The 18,364-nt window shown below is 34.9% G+C and overlaps 1 protein-coding gene across 4 annotated transcripts in view; it reads right to left on the bottom strand.

Annotated features, from left to right (window-relative positions):
* Positions 1-18,364, bottom strand: part of RALGAPA1 (Ral GTPase activating protein catalytic subunit alpha 1) — a 247,730-nt gene that overhangs the window by 128,767 nt on the left and 100,599 nt on the right. For 3 of the 4 annotated variants that reach the window (XM_044918202.1, XM_044918204.1, XM_044918203.1), the window contains 4 exons: positions 10,194-10,361; positions 6,902-7,026; positions 5,450-5,666; positions 4,108-4,284 (listed from right to left, as the gene is read on the bottom strand). In XM_044918202.1, coding sequence (XP_044774137.1) covers positions 4,108-4,284; positions 5,450-5,666; positions 6,902-7,026; positions 10,194-10,361 — 687 coding nt within the window. Of the gene's footprint in view, positions 1-4,107; positions 4,285-5,449; positions 5,667-6,901; positions 7,027-8,807; positions 10,362-18,364 lie in introns of all 4 variants that reach the window. The other variant, XM_044918201.1, reaches the window with a different exon arrangement.

The following is an 18,364-nucleotide window of genomic DNA, read 5'->3' as shown; positions in this document are numbered from 1 at the left end:
ATCTTTCTGTTCTATAGAATATAGAAGCAGGATATATCTATAATATATATAGATAATCCTGTTCAGATAAAAATGACAATCCTTTACCTAGACCCACAAGAAGAAAAAAGAGCTCAAATAAAGTCAGAAATGAAAGGGCGTTACAACCAATACCACAGAAATACAAAGGATCATAAGAAGACTACTATGAACAATTATACGCCAACAAATTGGTCAACCTAGAAGAAATGGATAAATTTCTAGAAATGTACAATCTTTCCAGATTGAATCATGAAGAAACAGAAATCTGAATAGACCAGTCACTAGTAAGGAGACAGAATCAGTAATCAAAAACCTCCTTAAAAAACCAAAATTCCAGGACCACCTGGCTTCATTGGTGAATTCTATGAAACATTCAAAGGTGTCTATGTCTGCCACTCCCCCTGCTTGTGCTCCCACTCTCTCTGACGAATAAATAAAATCTTAAAAAAAAAAAAAAGAGGAAGTCTTAACACCTATCCCTCTCAAACTCTTCCAAAAAATCGAAGATAGGAAAACTTCCAAACTCATTTTATGAGGCCAGTGTTACTCTCATACCAAAACACCACAAAAGAAAATTAGAGGCCAATATCCCTAATGAACATTGATGCAAAAATCCTCAACAAAATATTAGCAAACTGAGTTCAACAACACATAAAAACAATCATATACCATGATCAAGTGGGATTTATTCCAGGGAGACAAAGATGGTTTAACATCCACAAATCAACCAATGTGCTACACCACATTAACAAAAGGAAAGATAAAAATCATATGATTATTTCACTAGATGCAGAAAGTATGTGACAAAATTCAACACCCATTTATGATAAAAAGTCTCAACAAGCTGGGTATAAAGGGAATGTACCTCAATATAATATTAAAGCCCATATATGACAAACCAGCATCTAGTATCATATTCAATGGTGAAAACTTGAAAGCTTGCCCACTATCCCCACTTTTATTCAACATAGTATTGGAAGTCCTAGCTACAGCAACTAGGTTAAGAAAAAGAAATAATAGATACACAAATTGAAAGGAAGAATTAAAACTGTCAGTATATGCCGACCACATGATACTACATATAGAAAACCTTGACGATTCCACCAAAAAACTGTTAGAATAAATGAATTCAGTAAAATTGCAGGGTAGAATAAATGAATTCAGTAAAACTGCAGGATACAAAATTAATATGTAAAAACTCTGCTGTGTTTCTGTACACTAATAATGAACCATAAACAATCCCATTTATAATATCAAAAAGAATAAAATACCTAGGAATAAATTTAACCAAGGAGGTGAAAGATCTATACAGTGAAAACTATGAGACACTGATGAAAGAAACTGAAGAAGACACAAATAAATGGAAAGATATTCCATGCTCATGAATTGGAAGAATTAATATTGTTAAAATGTCCATACCACCCAATACAATGTACAGGTTCAATGCAATTCCTATCAAAATACCAATAGCATTTTTCACAGAACTAGAACAAATAATTTTAAAATTTGTATGGAACAACAAAAAACTAAACAGCCAAAACAATTTTGAGAAAGAAAAACAAAGCTGGAGGTATCCTGCTCCCTATTTCAAATTATACTACAAAGCTGTAGTAATTAAAACAGTGTGGTATTGGTATAAAAACAGACACAGAGATCAACAGAACAGAGAGCCTAGAAAAAACCCATGCATATATGGTCAATTAATTTACAATAAAGGAGGGTAAAATATACAATGGAGAAAGGATATTCTCTTCAATAAATGGTATTGGGAAAACTGGACAGCTATATGTGAAAGGATGAAACTGGACCACTATCTTATATAATACACAAAAATCAACTCAAAATGGATTGAAGACCTGAAAACATAAAACTCCTAGAAGAAAACATAGGCACTAAGCTCCTTCACATTGGTCTTAGTGATATTTTTTAGATGTCTCTTCAGGCAAAGGAAACAAAAGCAAAAACAAAAACAAGTGGGACTATATCAAACTAAAAAGCCTCTACACAGTGAAGAAAACCATCAACAAAACAAAAAGGGAACCTACTAAATTGAAGCAGTATTTCCAAATCATATATCTGGATAAGGGCCTAATATATATATGAAGAAACATATAAAGACCCATAGAACTCAATAAATATATAATACATAAATGAATATATATATGAAGAAATATATAAAGAAATATATAAATATATAAAGATCCATAGAACTCAATAAATATATAATATATAAAATATATAAAGAACTCCTATAACTCAATAACAAAAAACAATCCAATTAAAAAATGGGCAAAGGATCTGAATAGATATTTTTCAGAAGAAGACACAGAAATGTGTCAAGAGGCACATGAAAAGATGCTCAACATCACTAAACATTAGGGAAATGTAAATCAAAACCACAATGAGATATCACCTTACACCTGTCAAAAGGACTATTATCAGAAAGATAAAAAAATAACAAGTGTTGGTGAGGAAGTGGAGAGAAGGAAACCCTTGTGCACTGTTGGTGGGAATGCAAACGGGTGTAGCCACTGTGGAACAAACAGTACAGAGGTTCCTCAAAAAATTAAAAACAGAACTACCATATGCTCTAGTAATTCCACTACTGGGTATATATCTAAAGAAAACAAAAACACTAATTCAAAGAGGTCTGCATCCCTGTGTTCACTGCAGCATTATTTACAATAGCCAAGGTATGGAAGCAACCTAAGTGTCTGCTGAAGGATGAATGGATAAAGAAGATGTGGTTTTTAGATACAATGGAATACTATTCAGCCACAAAAAAGAATGAAATCTTGCCATTTGTGACAACATGGATGGACCTGGAGGGTATTATGCTAAGTGAAATAAGTTAGACAGAAAAAGACAAATACCATATGATTTCATTTATATGTGGAATCTAAAAAACAAAACAAAACAAAACCCAGACCCACAGATACGGAGAACTGACTGGTGGTTGTCATGACAAAGGGGAGGGCGATGTGGAATGGGAGAAGAATTAAGAAGTAAAAACTTCTAGGGGCGCCAGGATGGCTCAGGTCAGGATCCTGGGGTCCTGGGACTGAGTCCTGCCTCGGGCTCCCTGCTCAAGCGGGGAGTCTGCTTCTTTCTCTCCCTCTACCCCGCCCCCTGCTCGTGCTCTTTCACTCTCTCTCAAATAAAAAAGTAAAAGCTAAAAAAAACCCCCCAAAACTGGAATGGATAACCACCCATCAAAGGGCATCAAACTACAGTGAGAACCAGAGTAAATTTGGATCATACAGTGGAATCCCTAATCTATGGGCTACCAGCTGCTCAGGATCCCTCTGGTCACTACCCGAATCTTGCAATAATATGACCCTGCATTTCAGGACTGAATTTCTTAGATCCTACTCATCATATATTTGATCACATAAAAAATTTGCTGAAAAGCATAATTTACCGTATAAATATAGAATATTAGTATATTGATAAATAGGCCTTCTATTAGGCAGTATTCTCTACAGTTTCTATAATAAATATTTTGTCAGAAATCTATAAAAATCTGGGCTGACTCTGAAAGTGAAAAGAAGATAGTACTTCTCGGGGCGCCTGGGTGGCTCAGTTGGTTGAGCGACTGCCTTCGGCTCAGGTCATGATCCTGGAGTCCTGGGATCGAGTCCCGCATCGGGCTCCCTGCTCGGCAGGGAGTCTGCTTCTCCCTCTGAACCTCCCCCCTCTCATGTGCTCTCTCTCTCACTCTCTCTTTCAAATAAATAAATAAAATCTTTAAAAAAAAAAAAAAAAAAGAAGATAGTACTTCTCAACTATTTTTTGGTTATCTATTTAAAAACTGCTACAGGAAATGCAGTGATGGAAACATATATACAATTTTGTACACAATATTAGGAGTTCAGCTAGTCCGCTGAAACTTACCATGTAGACTCCAGGTCAAGAAACTCTTATATTAATGCATTTTTTTCCTCCATTGTTACATACTGATGAATGAAAACATAATATTTAAACTCTAATAAGTAATACTTAAAACCTATCAAATAAAATCCTAAACAGATTCTTTGGTGGCTTAAAAAATGCACTTAAGGAAGACATTCCCTTGAGTAACTTTACCAGTAACTGTTGCAACTTCAGCGGAGAAAGCTTGCTGATTAAGACTGCTTGTTTCAGAATCTATCTGAAGTGTGGTTAGACTAGCCACTTCCTGTTCTTCAGCACTCTGATGATGGCCAGAACCTGAATCCACATCAGCAGAGGATGTAATCCCAGCATCAGCTCCAAAGCCAAAATCTAAAGGAAGAAGAAATGCTAGTCACCGAAGTCTCAACTACAAAAGAAAAGTATTTACAAAAGAGACAAAGCAGGGTGCCTGGGTGGCTCAGTCAGTTAAGCGTCTGCCTTAGGCTCAGGTCATGATCCCTGTGTCCTGGGAACAAGCCCTGAGTCAGGCTCCCTGCTCAGCAGGAAGTCTGCTTCCCGCTCTGCCCCTGCCTCCCCCCCACTCGTGCTCTCTCCTCTCCCTCTCTCAAATAAATAAAATCTTTTAAAAAAAGAGAGACAAAGCTACTTCAGCAAAATGATTAAACATTAACATTCCCCTTAAATCTATTCTATTTACATACCTCTCAGACAAGTGCAAATAATGTTAACAGTTTGCAGTTTATAATTAGAAACACATTTTTAAAGGTTCTCATAGCTTATTACTAACAACAATAAGGACAAAAAACAGACACATGTGATGTATCATCACAATTCTTATCCAGGTTTTCTAATAGCTGGTAATATGCTTTTCAAGAACTTTATAATCTCTAGCACAGGTATATATAATAAAAATGGCACATATGTGGTAAAAACCATTATTGTCTTAAATCACTTATTCCGTTCTGAGATCATAGTAGAATATAATCCATGAAAGCAGTAAACATGTTTCTCTAATGCATCTCCCAGCTCTTCACTAATTTGGTTCCCAAGGTTTTCGTGTTCTTTCTTTAAATTTTGGTACTCTTCACTGCCAAGTGTAACCCAGAATTATAGCAGAAAAGCTATGTGGGAGTGACACACCACCAAGATAGTGGTTCTATCTAGTGACAGATAACTAGATAGTGGTTCCCAAATCACCAACTCATAGCTATGACTGTTCTTTATTCTAATGTCAAGCCCACTCTAATTTTTTTTTCCTTTCTTTATGTTTGGTCTTAAAATATCATTTGTTTTATGAAAGGACAGTGGTTTTTGTTTTTTCAGTGGCTTTAGTTTGGTGAAATAGAGTGGTCCTGACTTGAATTCCCTAAAACTTCCTTTGGAATTTCACTGAAAAATGAAATCAAAGTATGTGGGAACCCTTGTCTAGTAACATTAGAGAAGAAGGTGATGGTTACATAATCCATAAGTCAGTCTCAAACAGAAAACAATCAACAAAAAAACCCATATTGCTCAAATAGAAAAAGATACTTGCTGTCAAATTTTCGGCCATCATATTGGAAAGCGCTGAAAGAATCCGAATGACTATCCGAGCTTATAAGATCACTGCTCCCTGCACTGGCAGGAGAAGTCCATTCAGAGGGCACACCTGGGTCATCAACAGGGCGCATCTGGTTTTGCTTATTTAGAATATCAGGGAGGTCTTTGGGAATTTCAAGACTGCCTGGACTACTTCCTCTTCTTGTCATAGTCTAAAAATTCAAGAAACATCTTACTATTAAAAAAACTTATTCTCATTAAACATCTGAAATCTTGAATTTCCAAGACAATTACCACAATAAAAGTTGAGATTTAGGGTCTGAAGTAGGAGGAGGTAAAACCGAACATCTATGTAACTGTATGGAGCCATAACCTGAATTACTGTTGGTTTGTCTAAAGTAGAGATCCAGTTATGATATGGTGTTGGGCCTAAGACTCTTTAAGCCTCAAAAGGATCCATGGAGTGAAGTTAAGAGAGTAGGAAGAGCAAAGTATTCAAATGGAAAAAGCAGCAGCAAATAGTAGAGACAGTGGAGGGAGGAAGGAATGATGGCAAAGAGGTTATTCTATAATGATTATATATAATGATTCTATTATTTTTTCCCATTCAAGGAAAAAAACTAAACTAAAAATAAAAGGAAATGTAATGGAGCTACAGACATTCACAAGTTCAAATCCAAATGGAGGGGCCCCTGAGTGGCTCAGTTGGTTGAGCATCTGACTCTTGATTTTGGCTCATGTCATGATCTCAGGATCCTGGAATTGAGCCCCGTGTCGGGCTCTGTGGTCAGCAGGAGGTCTGTTTGAGATTCTCTCTCTCCTCCCTTTGCCCCTCCACCCCCCTAAATAAAAACCTTTTTAAAAAAATCCAGTGAAATGTGACCATTTAAAAAAAGCAATTCCACATATATTTATCTTTCCTTAATAATTAAAAGCATTATTAGGGGTAAAATTGCTTCTATTTTCATTCTGCCATAATTCTAATAAAACAAAGGTAACTTTAAAATCTATTCTGAAGTTATCTGTAATGAATAAGCAATCAATATTTATGTTATCAAACTTATGGGAGTTGGGTCAGAAGACTTCTCTTGTTATCTTTCTTGCTAAGGGTCAGCAGTGGGCAGGAAGGTAACCTATGAGCAAAGGCAAAACACAGAGGGAAGACTCAGAAGGTAGGGGCTTATACCTAAGTGGTTAAACAAATAGGTATTCTAATCTTTTATCCTGGTCCAAATTATAAGCCTATTTGTTTTATGTCTTTAAATAAAAAATATTATAAAAGTATAATTTAAAATCTTAATTCAAAAAAGGGGTAAGTTTTAGAGGAAGATTATTCTGAATAAAAATTTACAAACACACATACACACACACACACACACAGGTATATATCTTTTAGCTTCTCTAGTCTCCTTGCTAAACCAAATAAATAAAATAAAACAACACTTACTGAGGCATTACCACTTCGAAGCCGTTCTGCTATAAACTCATCCATCAGATCAGGAACATTAGCATTGCTGCTGCCAATATCACTATTAAGAGGGGGCAGTTTTGGGCTCATGTCCTCTTTATTGACTAAAAATAAATAAATAACTATATATAGTGAGAAAAGACTTAACTGCATTTCCTGAATTTGAAACAAACAAAAACAACCCAAAACAAATCACCTATGCCATATCAATTATTTGCCAAACATGCATTTATGAATAATTTCTCTCCTTTTAGATTTAATTTTAGGAATTAGTAAATTGATATTTATTTTATTTAACTAAGCAGATGTTAGTCAATCTTCAGTATAACCTTAAACAGCAAGAAAGCTTATAGATAAGCACTAGTTGGAGTTAGGTTAATATTGCCTATAAAGAAACTGGTATATTTATCTTTCTTCCTGCCTCTATGCTTCTATTTAGAGCCTTAATAACTTAGAATTCCATTCTTCCCAAGGAATATTTACAAGGAATCTATCCCTTGAATCTATGTACATCTCAGTGGGATATAAATGCATTTAAGTTTAGATAAATAAAAAATCTATAATTGTGACATAATGTCATTTCTGTTCACTACAAAGTCTTAATATTATTGCTTTAAGAAAAAAGAGGTTTATTTTCACAAAGGTTTTTCTGTAAAAAGAAAACCCAAAAAGTTATTTTGATTTCTTCATGACTACATTAACAAGAAAGTTTTAAACTTGGGAGAAAAACTTATAGAACGTAAGATATTTATTTTACTATTATGCTGTTGAAGAGTTAATTTCTCCACAATTAAAAGAAAACCAGCATTGCTTATATTCCTAATGAACTAAAAAGCATTTCAGGTTAAGAAAATACACTGGTCAAGAGTTCACTGTGAAATACCATTATCTTTATATTACTGGCCAGGCTTTGCTAAGCTGTGGAATATTGCCCTCAAGTGGCATTAATGGCTCAATGCAAGATGCATTATACAGCATTCTGTTAATCATGCTAACAAAAACCATGTTAAACAAACAAAATCAAAACCTACCTTACTGCTGAAAGTTAATTTTCTATATCTGTAAAGTTATTTTAAATTTGAATCAAGATAAGAGAAGACAGTTACCATAATCTTGCTTTCTGTAATCTGTCCATAGAGGTTCCATATTTAAATCATGATTGGCTATCATGAAACCTTTATGCACATCTAAAATCTCAGAAAAAAAGAAAAGTACTGGTAAGTGTTTTAAGGACTTGCATTCTATACAAATGAATGCAAAACTAAAAAGCCTACAACTTGTTTTGAAATGGCTTACATGAAAAGTAACTAAATCCACTTTGAGATTTAAGAAATAATTTCTCCTTCAGTGATAACTAAAAATGTTGGTGCTGGTTGTAGGACCTTGATTTCCATTATGTTACATAATATCAAAATAATTTTCTTCCAAGAAAAAAGAAAAACCAAGTAAATCAGCAATAAAAATAATGAACTCAATTAGATATAGCCAGTGCCCTTTTAAATATAAACTATAAGGAGGCAGGGGGAGAAAGTATTCCAACTACCTAGTAAACTTAATTTCATGGCTCATTGTAGTACATACTCAGAAAAATATTTGATTTCGACAGCCTCTGAAAGGTCACTAAAATTTTCCTGTATCTTCCTCTTTCCTATCTTCTTCAGCAGCAAAGAGGTTTAACTAAATGCCTTATAAGGGAAATTAGTAATTTAAATAAACATTTTATGCTGGGAAAAATACAGCTGGGAAAAGGCGCATGCATAACCAAACAGAGAGAAAGCAGTGACCATCCCAAAGCTTTTTGATTGCTTATAGCTTGCTTCAGTTGCATTAAGCCAAACTGGTGCTGTCTTTCTCCTTTTGCGCTCTGCACACTGTTAGTGCTCACCTGCAGCTTTCCTTCCAAAATAGCCCATTACATGACTGTACAGATCCCTCAGTGGAGCCTCTGGTGGCATTCTGTTCTGCCTCTGTGGGGAAACATTTGCCTTCGGCTTCGAAAGAGCATGGACAACAGTTTTATAAACGCCACCCAGGGAGCCCTGCGGTAGTCCTGCCTCCTGACTGGATGACCTAAGAGTACTACGGCTACCTAACTGATTACTTGCAATTCCTTCTTTCAGTAATAGAGTGGTGGGAACCTCTGTAGATTCCTTCACTGTTTTACTTCCTGATGCTGTACCAACGGTATCTAGAGGCCTGTACACACCAGGTTTTACTAACTCTGTAAAACTATCTGAGCTGGTATGGGGGTTGCTGGCGCCGCTAGTGCTGCTATTACTACTACTACTACTACTAAAGCCACCAAGTCTCCGCAGTCTCATCTTCCATGGGGCCTCTTTGTTTTCCAGAGGATTATAAAACTGAACTGACTCAGTAGATGGTCTAAAAGTAACATGAACAGTATTTCGTTTTTTAGTACCAATTTTCATGATTTTGGCTCTATGAGTTACTGTTTCAGACAAGCTCCTTTTAGTTGGAGAAAGCTTGCTAGTGTTTGTAACATGAGGCAGTCTGTGGTTAACAGGTGTTTTTAGTGTAGTTTTCTTGGCATGCATAACATGTGGGACAGTGATTTTTTCATTAATTTGCACACCCTTAACCTTTTCGACTAGTGTTATATCTACACAGGCATTGAATTCTGTGGCTGGCTGTCTATACAGGTGCTTCCTTTTTTCTTTATCACAAGGGCTACCTGAATTAGGTTCTGATGATTGTTTATCACTGTTTAGTTCCTTAGATTTTTCATAAGTTTTTGTTCTCACAAAACTGTCTAACTGGCTAGGTGCAAGACTACCCATGAAGACAGCTGAGCTTGGTTCTTTTTGAAACTGAATGTTTTCAGGAGTCCCAACAAAAGAGGCAGTATTTTCTGATTTACTTTCTTGGTCTACGTATTCTAATTTATCTAAAGATGATCGTTCATCCTTATTTACTGAAATAATCACTTCCTCAGAAGCTGCATCTTTACCTAACTCATTTTTACTATGATTTTCCTGGTTTTCCTTAAAATATTCTTTCAGGGAGGAAAGAAGATCGTCATCTCCTTCAAGGTCAATGTACTGGATCTGTTCAAAAGCTGAATCTGCAAGTTCTACTGGATCTATTAAGTGACAAAGATGGTCATATATGCTATCACCAACTTCCAGAGAAGACTCTCTACTATGAGTATCAGTGATGTGGCTTTCAGTGGATCTAGTTATTGAAGAAGCCTCTGTGGAACTCTGCAAGCTTGGTGCATGACGGGATGAACTGTCAATGACAGGAACTGCACCTTTGGCTCGTTCAACAGTGAATGGTTCCAAGATGTCAGAAGTGCTGCTACTTCGAGGCAATGGCTGCTCCTCATTCAAAGCACCAAAAACTTCATTTCCAGTGTCCTCACTTTGTGAAAAATGTCTGACTCTAGTTGGGCGGGGAAGTATCTGAGCATCATCAATATCTGTAAAAAAGAAAAATTATGAAGAGTAGGAACTATATGAACATGAAAAAAACAGTATTAATTTCAACCATACCCTAAGCATATGCTTAAAGTAAAAAAAATTGAGATTTTTTGGTAAGCTCAATGAAATAAAATCTATTAAAAATAGAAATCTGTTTTTAAATAATGATGGGCACAAGCCAATATAGCATGTAGTGAATTAGAAAACTATCAGAATACATTTTAAAATGTTAACATGCATAGTAACAGTAAGGTGATGAAACATTTGGAAGTGCAGTTAAAGATAGAGCTGTGCCAATAAATAAAGCAATTTAAACCTGCTATTCAATTTTTCCTGTTTAAGTTCCAAGCAGAAAAAGTAGATCTGAACACAGAAAGCTGATTTAACTATTCTGCTGTAGAATCTGAAAGGGTCTCATAAATTCTCATTTCTTCCTTACCACACAAGAGGCATCTTTTCTTCAAATCTTGCCTATTTGTTTGATCACATATTACAAATGGAAATCTCCACCCTCTTCCAAAAGTTCTCTTTGTTAGGAAACTATTTATCTGTTCTACTGAGCTGTTTTGCTTTATTTTTTATAGCATTAATATCTATTTACCCTATCAAATAAAATACAGTGTTAAAAAATTGTGGGGTTTTTTTTTTCCCATTTCTCACAAACACCATTTAATCTACTAGGAAGAAACCTTCTCTGCCTATCATTGGCCCTTACCATTAAACAAACATCAAACTTAAAAACTGTATCTAGGTCTTTCGGGGTACCTGAGTGGCTCAGTAGGTTAAGTGTCCAACTCTCGATTTCAGCTCAGGTCATGATCTCAGGGTCCTGGGACCGAGCCTACACTGGGCTCCATGCTCAGCAGGGAGTCTGCTTGGGATTCTCTCCCTCTCCCTCCATCCTTCCCCCTGCTCGTGCATGCATGCACACTCTCTCTAAATAAAATCTTAAAAAAAAAAAACAAAAACTAAACGTATCTATGTCTTCTTACATCTCTAAGAATCACAAATTTTAGAGTCAAAATGGACATCACAGATTATCTAATTTGATTCTCTTACTGAGGAAATGGAGGCCCAAAGAGATGAAACCATAAAGTATGAGAAGCAGGCTTAGTGTTCCATGTCACTGCACTGCTTTCGCTGCTAAGTGTATGGTAAATCCTCAAAAATATTTATGAAATTGAAAATCACAAGCTGAAATACTATTAAACTATATATATATGCAAATTAGAAATTTTAGAATTAAAATACAGTGCCTATGAATCCATCTTGGCCTTTACATTACCAGGAAATAAGTTAAAAAAAATTTGTTTGTAAGCCAGCAAAATATAATGAAAAAAGGACAAAGAATCAAAAAGTCAGATGTTATTAATCATTAGGCTTATAATGCAATAATGGAAAATGAGAAGATTTAGATCCAGAGTAAAACAGTGACTTATCCAAGATCACAAATTAACTTATTGATGGTGCTAGGTCTAGAACTTAAGTTTTCTTACTCCAAACTCTGAGACCAGTGTTCTCATTTATAAAATGGGGACGGTAATTCAAAATATTTTTGGGATTCATGCTATGAATAAAAAGGAGGCTGGTCCTTCTGCTATTTTATCCGTATCAACTTCTTTGTACGAGGTCCACAAGGAGTCACTTTATACATAGATTCAGAACAAGGGAAGTGTGTTTTATGGTAAGATTCCACTATATTCCTAAAGATATACATTTAGATTCCAAGCACAGGTCAAATACACAATACCACCAGAAGTTAAGACAATTAAATTATTTTATCATTAAGTTGAGGGGAATAAAAAATGACACTGGCTTCTTCACACACTCCATTTAGAAATTCTTTTAAATGAAAAGTGAAACATTTCCTCAGAAACTAAACATTTATGCATTTATACCCATTATTTACTACTGCAGCAGATAACTAATGCTTCTTTGTCTGTCTTAACGAATATAAGTACTTTGGTTTTATTTTATCTTCCATAATAGATCATAAGAACTTCTGCCTAGGGGCACCTGATGGCTCAGTCGTTAAGCATCTGCCTTTGGCTCAGGTCCCAGGGTCCTGGGATCGAGGCCCGCATCGGGCTCCCTGCTCGGCGGGAAGCCTGCTTCTCCCTTTCCCACTCCCCCTGCTTGTGTTCCCTCTCTCACTGTCTCTCTCTCTGTCAAATAAATAAATAAAATCTTAAAAAAAAAAAAAAAGAACCTCGGCCTAGAGGACAGAGATTATTTTTAAAATGCACTCCAAGTTTCTTTCCACAAAATATCCTAATAGGACTTAGCAAAGGATAAAAACTATCTAATTTTCTATAAAAAATCTTAAAAATTATATAGTTGAGACTGCTCCAATTCAAAATCAAAATTTTAAAATCTTATTAAAAGCTAATGTTATTGGGCGCCTGGGTGGCTCAGTCGGTTAAGCGTTGGACTTCGGCTCAGGTCATCATCTCAGGGTCCTCCCATGTCAGGCTCCTTACTCAGTGGGGAGCCTGCTTCTCTCTCTCCCTCTGCCTGCTGCTCCCCCTGCTTATGCTCTCTCTCTCTCTGTCAAATAAATAAATTAAAATCTTAAAAAAAGGTAATGTTATGATTCTAGCAAATATGTGAACTTCAGAAAAGTAGAATATTAGTTTTTAAATTTTAAGTTCCTTTATTGACATTTCATAATTTTTCTATTCTAAACAAGCCAGTAAAGATTACTGTGAAGTTCTCTTAAGAATTTCTTCTCAACCCAGTCCTCGCCTTGCATAATTAGAAAATTTAACCACTATTTCAGTCTGTTTTTTCCCTAAACTTTTTTTTATCACATATGAATATCCAATACTTTCATGCAAGTTTAAGAGGACAAAAGCTTTAAAAATATACATGTATTTTTCTACCAATGATGCACTGCTTGAGAACTTAAGTTTAAATTTAAACAAAAAAAAACAATATTTAAGCTTTAAATATAGTTCTTACATGGGCATATAAGAATAGTAACTGTATAACATCAAAGAAGAAAATAATTCCTGACAGGAAACCAATGTCAGCACTTAAGCATAACTGACTGAGCAAGCCTTAAATTTAAAGAAATGCCTGTATACCTGAATTCTGTTAAGGACAAAAAGACTAAATGACAGCTAAACCATATAGTCTTTTCTACATGCTAGGCACTGTTACAAGATCTTACATATATTAACTCATTTAATCCTCACAACAACACTGTGAAGTAGGTGTTGTTATCCCCATTTTATAGATGAAGAAACTATTTAAGTGACTTGTCTGAGGTTACACAGCTAGAAAGTTGAGAGGTGAGATTTGAGGGCAAAAATTAGTCCATGTTCTAAGTATCCTGAATAATACATGTCATATATTCATCAAATAATTCATTAATTTTTTTAAATTGACAAAAATTAATTGTATTAAGAAACTATAAAGCAGCATAATGATTTATCTCTATAAAGATAAGAATCTTAGAAATCAAAGTTTTGTCAAATACAAACAACACAAGTAAATGATACAGAAGAAAACAACTGACATACTTTGTATTGGATTGCTGAAAATAACAGTGGCTTTAGGTTTAAACAAAAATGGGTCTTCAAAACAATGCTGCTGCTTATATTTTACCTTGAAAAACAGTAGCCTCTAATTAAATTATTTTAATCTAAAGTATCAGTAAACATTAAATGAGCAAACCAAGAAAAAAGTTTTTTAACAAATTTTAAAAAACTTTTGACATTGATAAAATGCTTCCTATAGAGCCTACAAAGAGAAATGTCAAGTTTTATCTCTGGATTTCCTTAATGATGTTTAGTATGAAAGTGTTGGAATGGATTAGTTTTCCTTTCCTGAATATTCTGTTTCAAAGAAAAGTTTTCTTTGCTATTTTGAATGATAAGCTGTAAATTAAAGTGTAATATTAGCTTGCAATGTGTAAAAAAATTTCTTTCCACTAGAATTATGTTTCCTCAGGATTTTTTTTGTATTAATATCACAATATCTCCATTGCTTGAAGTAAGTCGTCACATAGTGGAGGCTTAGTACACTAACACTGGTAGAAGGATAGCATGTCTTTTATATTAAAAATTTGTAGCTGCTAATTCATAAAATATCAAGCTAGTTCCTCAGGAAAATAAATCTCTTAAGTTATAACACTAACATACCACTAGCAAATTTTAATAATTTTAGGAAACAGGTACAGAGTCAAGTGCCAAATCCCTTTTACCCAACGTTAAATTCTATTCTCGATCAATCATAAACACTAGCTATCAGCAATACTTTTAAAGCTCCTGAATTCATAAATATCATTTATATTAGTTTACAAAGAAGTTCATGCCATTTTAAAGCTGAAGATTTTTCCTGGATTTACCTAAAGGAAATGACAATGTCTTTTATGTAATTAAAAAATGTTTTTGCCTATTTGGGCAACATGGCAATGTACTTTCAAGGGAAGAACCACAGAGCATCCATGTTTCTAATATTATTACTAAAAGAGTCTAGTAAAAACTCTTTTTAAGACTGGATGTTCAATTTACAGGTAATTCAAAGCAGTATCTACATCACTGAAATCATGGAAAAACTGTTTATGCTGATGTTTTGTTACAATTGTGAGTCTTATTGCTTATATTTTGGTCACTGACAGTGTAAAGAAATGCTACTGATTTTTCTAAATTATTCTTACACTGGCAACTTTGCTGAACTTTATAGATTCTAATAGATTTATCAACTTGGTTTTCCCTGTCATTAAATCAGGAAGGCTCCTTCTGATGCCCCAATCTCATAATTCTCTTGCTTAGAGAAGTTAATAAAGAAATTTGAACTCACATACAAAAAAATTAAAAGCAAATCAACTTCAAATAATTAATTTTAATTTTAGACCACTAAAATTTAAACCACTAAACTATCTTCTACTCTTTCATCCTTCTAATATTGTTTCCTTTACTCTTAAAATTTGGAAATAGACAACCAATATATTTATGTTAAGAAAATTGCACTGTTTTGTTTATGAACATGTTATATAATGCCATTTTAAGTTAGCTTCAAGTTTTGAGATGTACTTTAAAAAAAACACAAATTATTTCAGCAAAAACAAAACAAATCTGATTTGGAATTACGCTAGAACCAGCAGATTATAGGTAGAAACTCTGTAAAAGATCACTATCACATATTGATGATAAGAAAGAAATTCCGTGGTTGTGTAAAGAAGGGCCTACTTGTTTGGTTGGAGGTGGAAAATTCTCCTCCTGATTAGGCAGAATTTAGGAACAGGATGGGCCATGAGAGAGAACATTTTCTTTCTCCTGATACTCAGAAAATAGAAGTAGAAAGATCAAAATATTTTGCTCTACAGAGCTCAATTCAAGTAATGAAGCACTGTTAAATAATATTAGCAGCCTATGTAATATGGCCTAGATAGACTAGAGTCTAACAGCAAGTATGACAAACCAGTGAGCAATTGAGAACTAGTTCAAAGAAAGTACATCTGTAAACTTAATTTCCGGGTGAGACACCTACACTACTTAATCAGAAAATAATAAGAAACAGTTGGAAAAGTATAAACAAAGTCAGGTGCCCACCCTGCTTATGTTTTTTTACACTGCTTCTTTCATTAAAGTATTATTTTTGGCAATAAAAGCTAATTTGCTAAAGAACAATTACTGAGATTTCTGGCTTCTCTGTAATCCATTTATCAGGAAAAGAAAGACTGTTTAGCCTAGCCTACCAAATGTTTAAAAGTATAATCTAGTTTAGGAATAAGGGACAGGGAGAGCATGCTTGCCTAGACACCTGTATTACTTGTAAAGCTTTAAAAAATAATGTTAGATGCTTGTGCAACCCCCAGCATATTACATCAAAACCTGGGGCAGATGCCTGGGAAAAAATATTTCAATTGTTACACATGAGTCTATTGTTAAGAACTAATGAGACATGTAGGGCAAATGCCTTTGAACTAGACCCCCAGCTTAAGGAAAACTCTTCAAGGATATTCAGCTATTCAAATAGTTTGGTCTGTATAAAGCTATAAATAGCATAAATAGCATCACACTGTAGGTAGAATGGACATCTAAATAAGAATACTAGAGGCTGAAAAAAAAGGGCTGGACAGAAATAGGGTGCTTTAAAATCTGATGTCCAGGGGCGCCTGGGTGGCTCAGTCGGTTAAGCGTCTGCCTTCGGCTCAGGTCATGATCCCAGGGTCCTGGGATCGAGCCCCACATCAGACTCCCCGCTCAGCGGGAAGCCTGCTTCTTCCTCTCCCACTCCCCCTGCTTGTGTTCCCTCTCTCACTGTCTCTCTCTCTCTCTCTCTAATAAATAAATAAAATCTTTAAAAAAAAAAATCTGATGGTCCATTTTTAAAAATCTTAATGTTAAAAGAAAAAAAGGAATTAAACAGTTTCCTTTTACCCTCATAAGTATTCAAGAGTATCAGGTAAGTATTTTTCCGGAGAACTCTATTTCTAACCAAAAGCTAGAGTGACTGTATGAGTATTTTGTTTTTTTGGTGAAGCAGTTACAGAAACCTCAGCTCCTGATCTTAAATGATGTGCCTAAGAAATATTTCTCTGAGTTCATTTACCCTGCTCATATGACGGAGAGACCTAAAACTATGAAAAATTTCTTCCTTTGCAGTTCATTTTCCTTATTAATTCTCTCTATACATTAAACTATTCTACAGTAAAATTTACTCAAACCTTGGAAGGAAACATGCAAATAGTTTGGTTGAGAATCTAAGACTGGCAATTTTCTTTTTAAAATTTAGCACTATTTAAAAAAAAACTCTCTCATAAAACTTCTTTTTCCTTTCCCTATCTCTCCCCCTCACAGTCTCATCTTCCCCCTCATCCTCCTCAATGCACCTAACACCTGAAGAAGCAAACGCTAGGCCTTCAATTTGCCTCCAACAATAAGGGACAATGAAAAAATCCAACAATCCAGATTTCTACTATATAAGCTTGTATAAGAATAATCCTGGGGGCGCCTGGGTGGCTCAGTTGGTTAAGCGACTGCCTTCGGCTCAGGTCATGATCCTGGAGTCCCGGGATCGAGTCCCGCCATCGGGCTCCCTGCTCGGCGGGGGGTCTGCTTCTCCCTCTGCCCTCTTCCCTCTCGTGCTCTCTGTCTCTCTCTCTCTCTCTCAAATAAATAAATAAAATCTTAAAAAAAAAAAGAATAATCCTGTCCAATTTTCACAGCTAATTTTTAGAATTATGAGGTTAGTTCACTGTCTTGCAAATTTGTTCTCTCTGGAACCATAATGCTATAGAATGTCAATGTGTGTACTTGGAAAAGTTCTCCATACTTAAATAAGTTTGAAAAATAAACAGTTGTGGGATGGGGGTATGTGTTTGTGTGTCTCTTTTTTAAAACTGGACTTCTGGGGACCTTCAATATATTGATATACACTATAAATCTTTAATCCATTCGATACTTATTAACATCACCCGGGAAGTGTTGTAAATTTATACAACTGCATGGCAAATGCTGAATTCATTCACAAGTCACTTCTCAGGAAAGAAGAGTTTTTGCTGCTACTTTTTATGTTCCTTGCCTCTTTTAAGTTTTTTTTTTAACATTTTTATTTATTTATTTTATTGTTCTGTTAATCACCATACATTACATTAGTTTTTGATGTAGTGTTCCATGATTCATTGTTTGCATATAACACCCAGTGCTCCATGCAGAACGTGCCCTCTTCAATACCCATCACCAGGCTAACCCATCCCCCCACCCGCTCCCCTCTAAAACCCTCAGTTTGTTTCTCAGAGTCCACAGTCTCTCATGGTTTAAGTCTTTAAAAGAAAAATGGTTTTTACTAAAAATAACCAAGTCTAATTATGCTTTTATGTCTTATATGTACACACGCACAAAAACTGGAAGCAACTGTATTGTAAGTTATCAATAAATAAGCACTGGTTTGGAGGAATATATTTTTCATATACTTTTCTACAAAATCCTATTTTCTAAAATTAACATTATTTTGATAACCAGATATAAAGTTTGTTTTGATTTACTGACTG

Source organism: Neomonachus schauinslandi, chromosome 9 (assembly GCF_002201575.2).
Source record: "Neomonachus schauinslandi chromosome 9, ASM220157v2, whole genome shotgun sequence".
Taxonomy (NCBI): Eukaryota; Metazoa; Chordata; class Mammalia; order Carnivora; family Phocidae; genus Neomonachus; species Neomonachus schauinslandi.
This window is presented reverse-complemented; position numbering and strand designations above follow the sequence as displayed.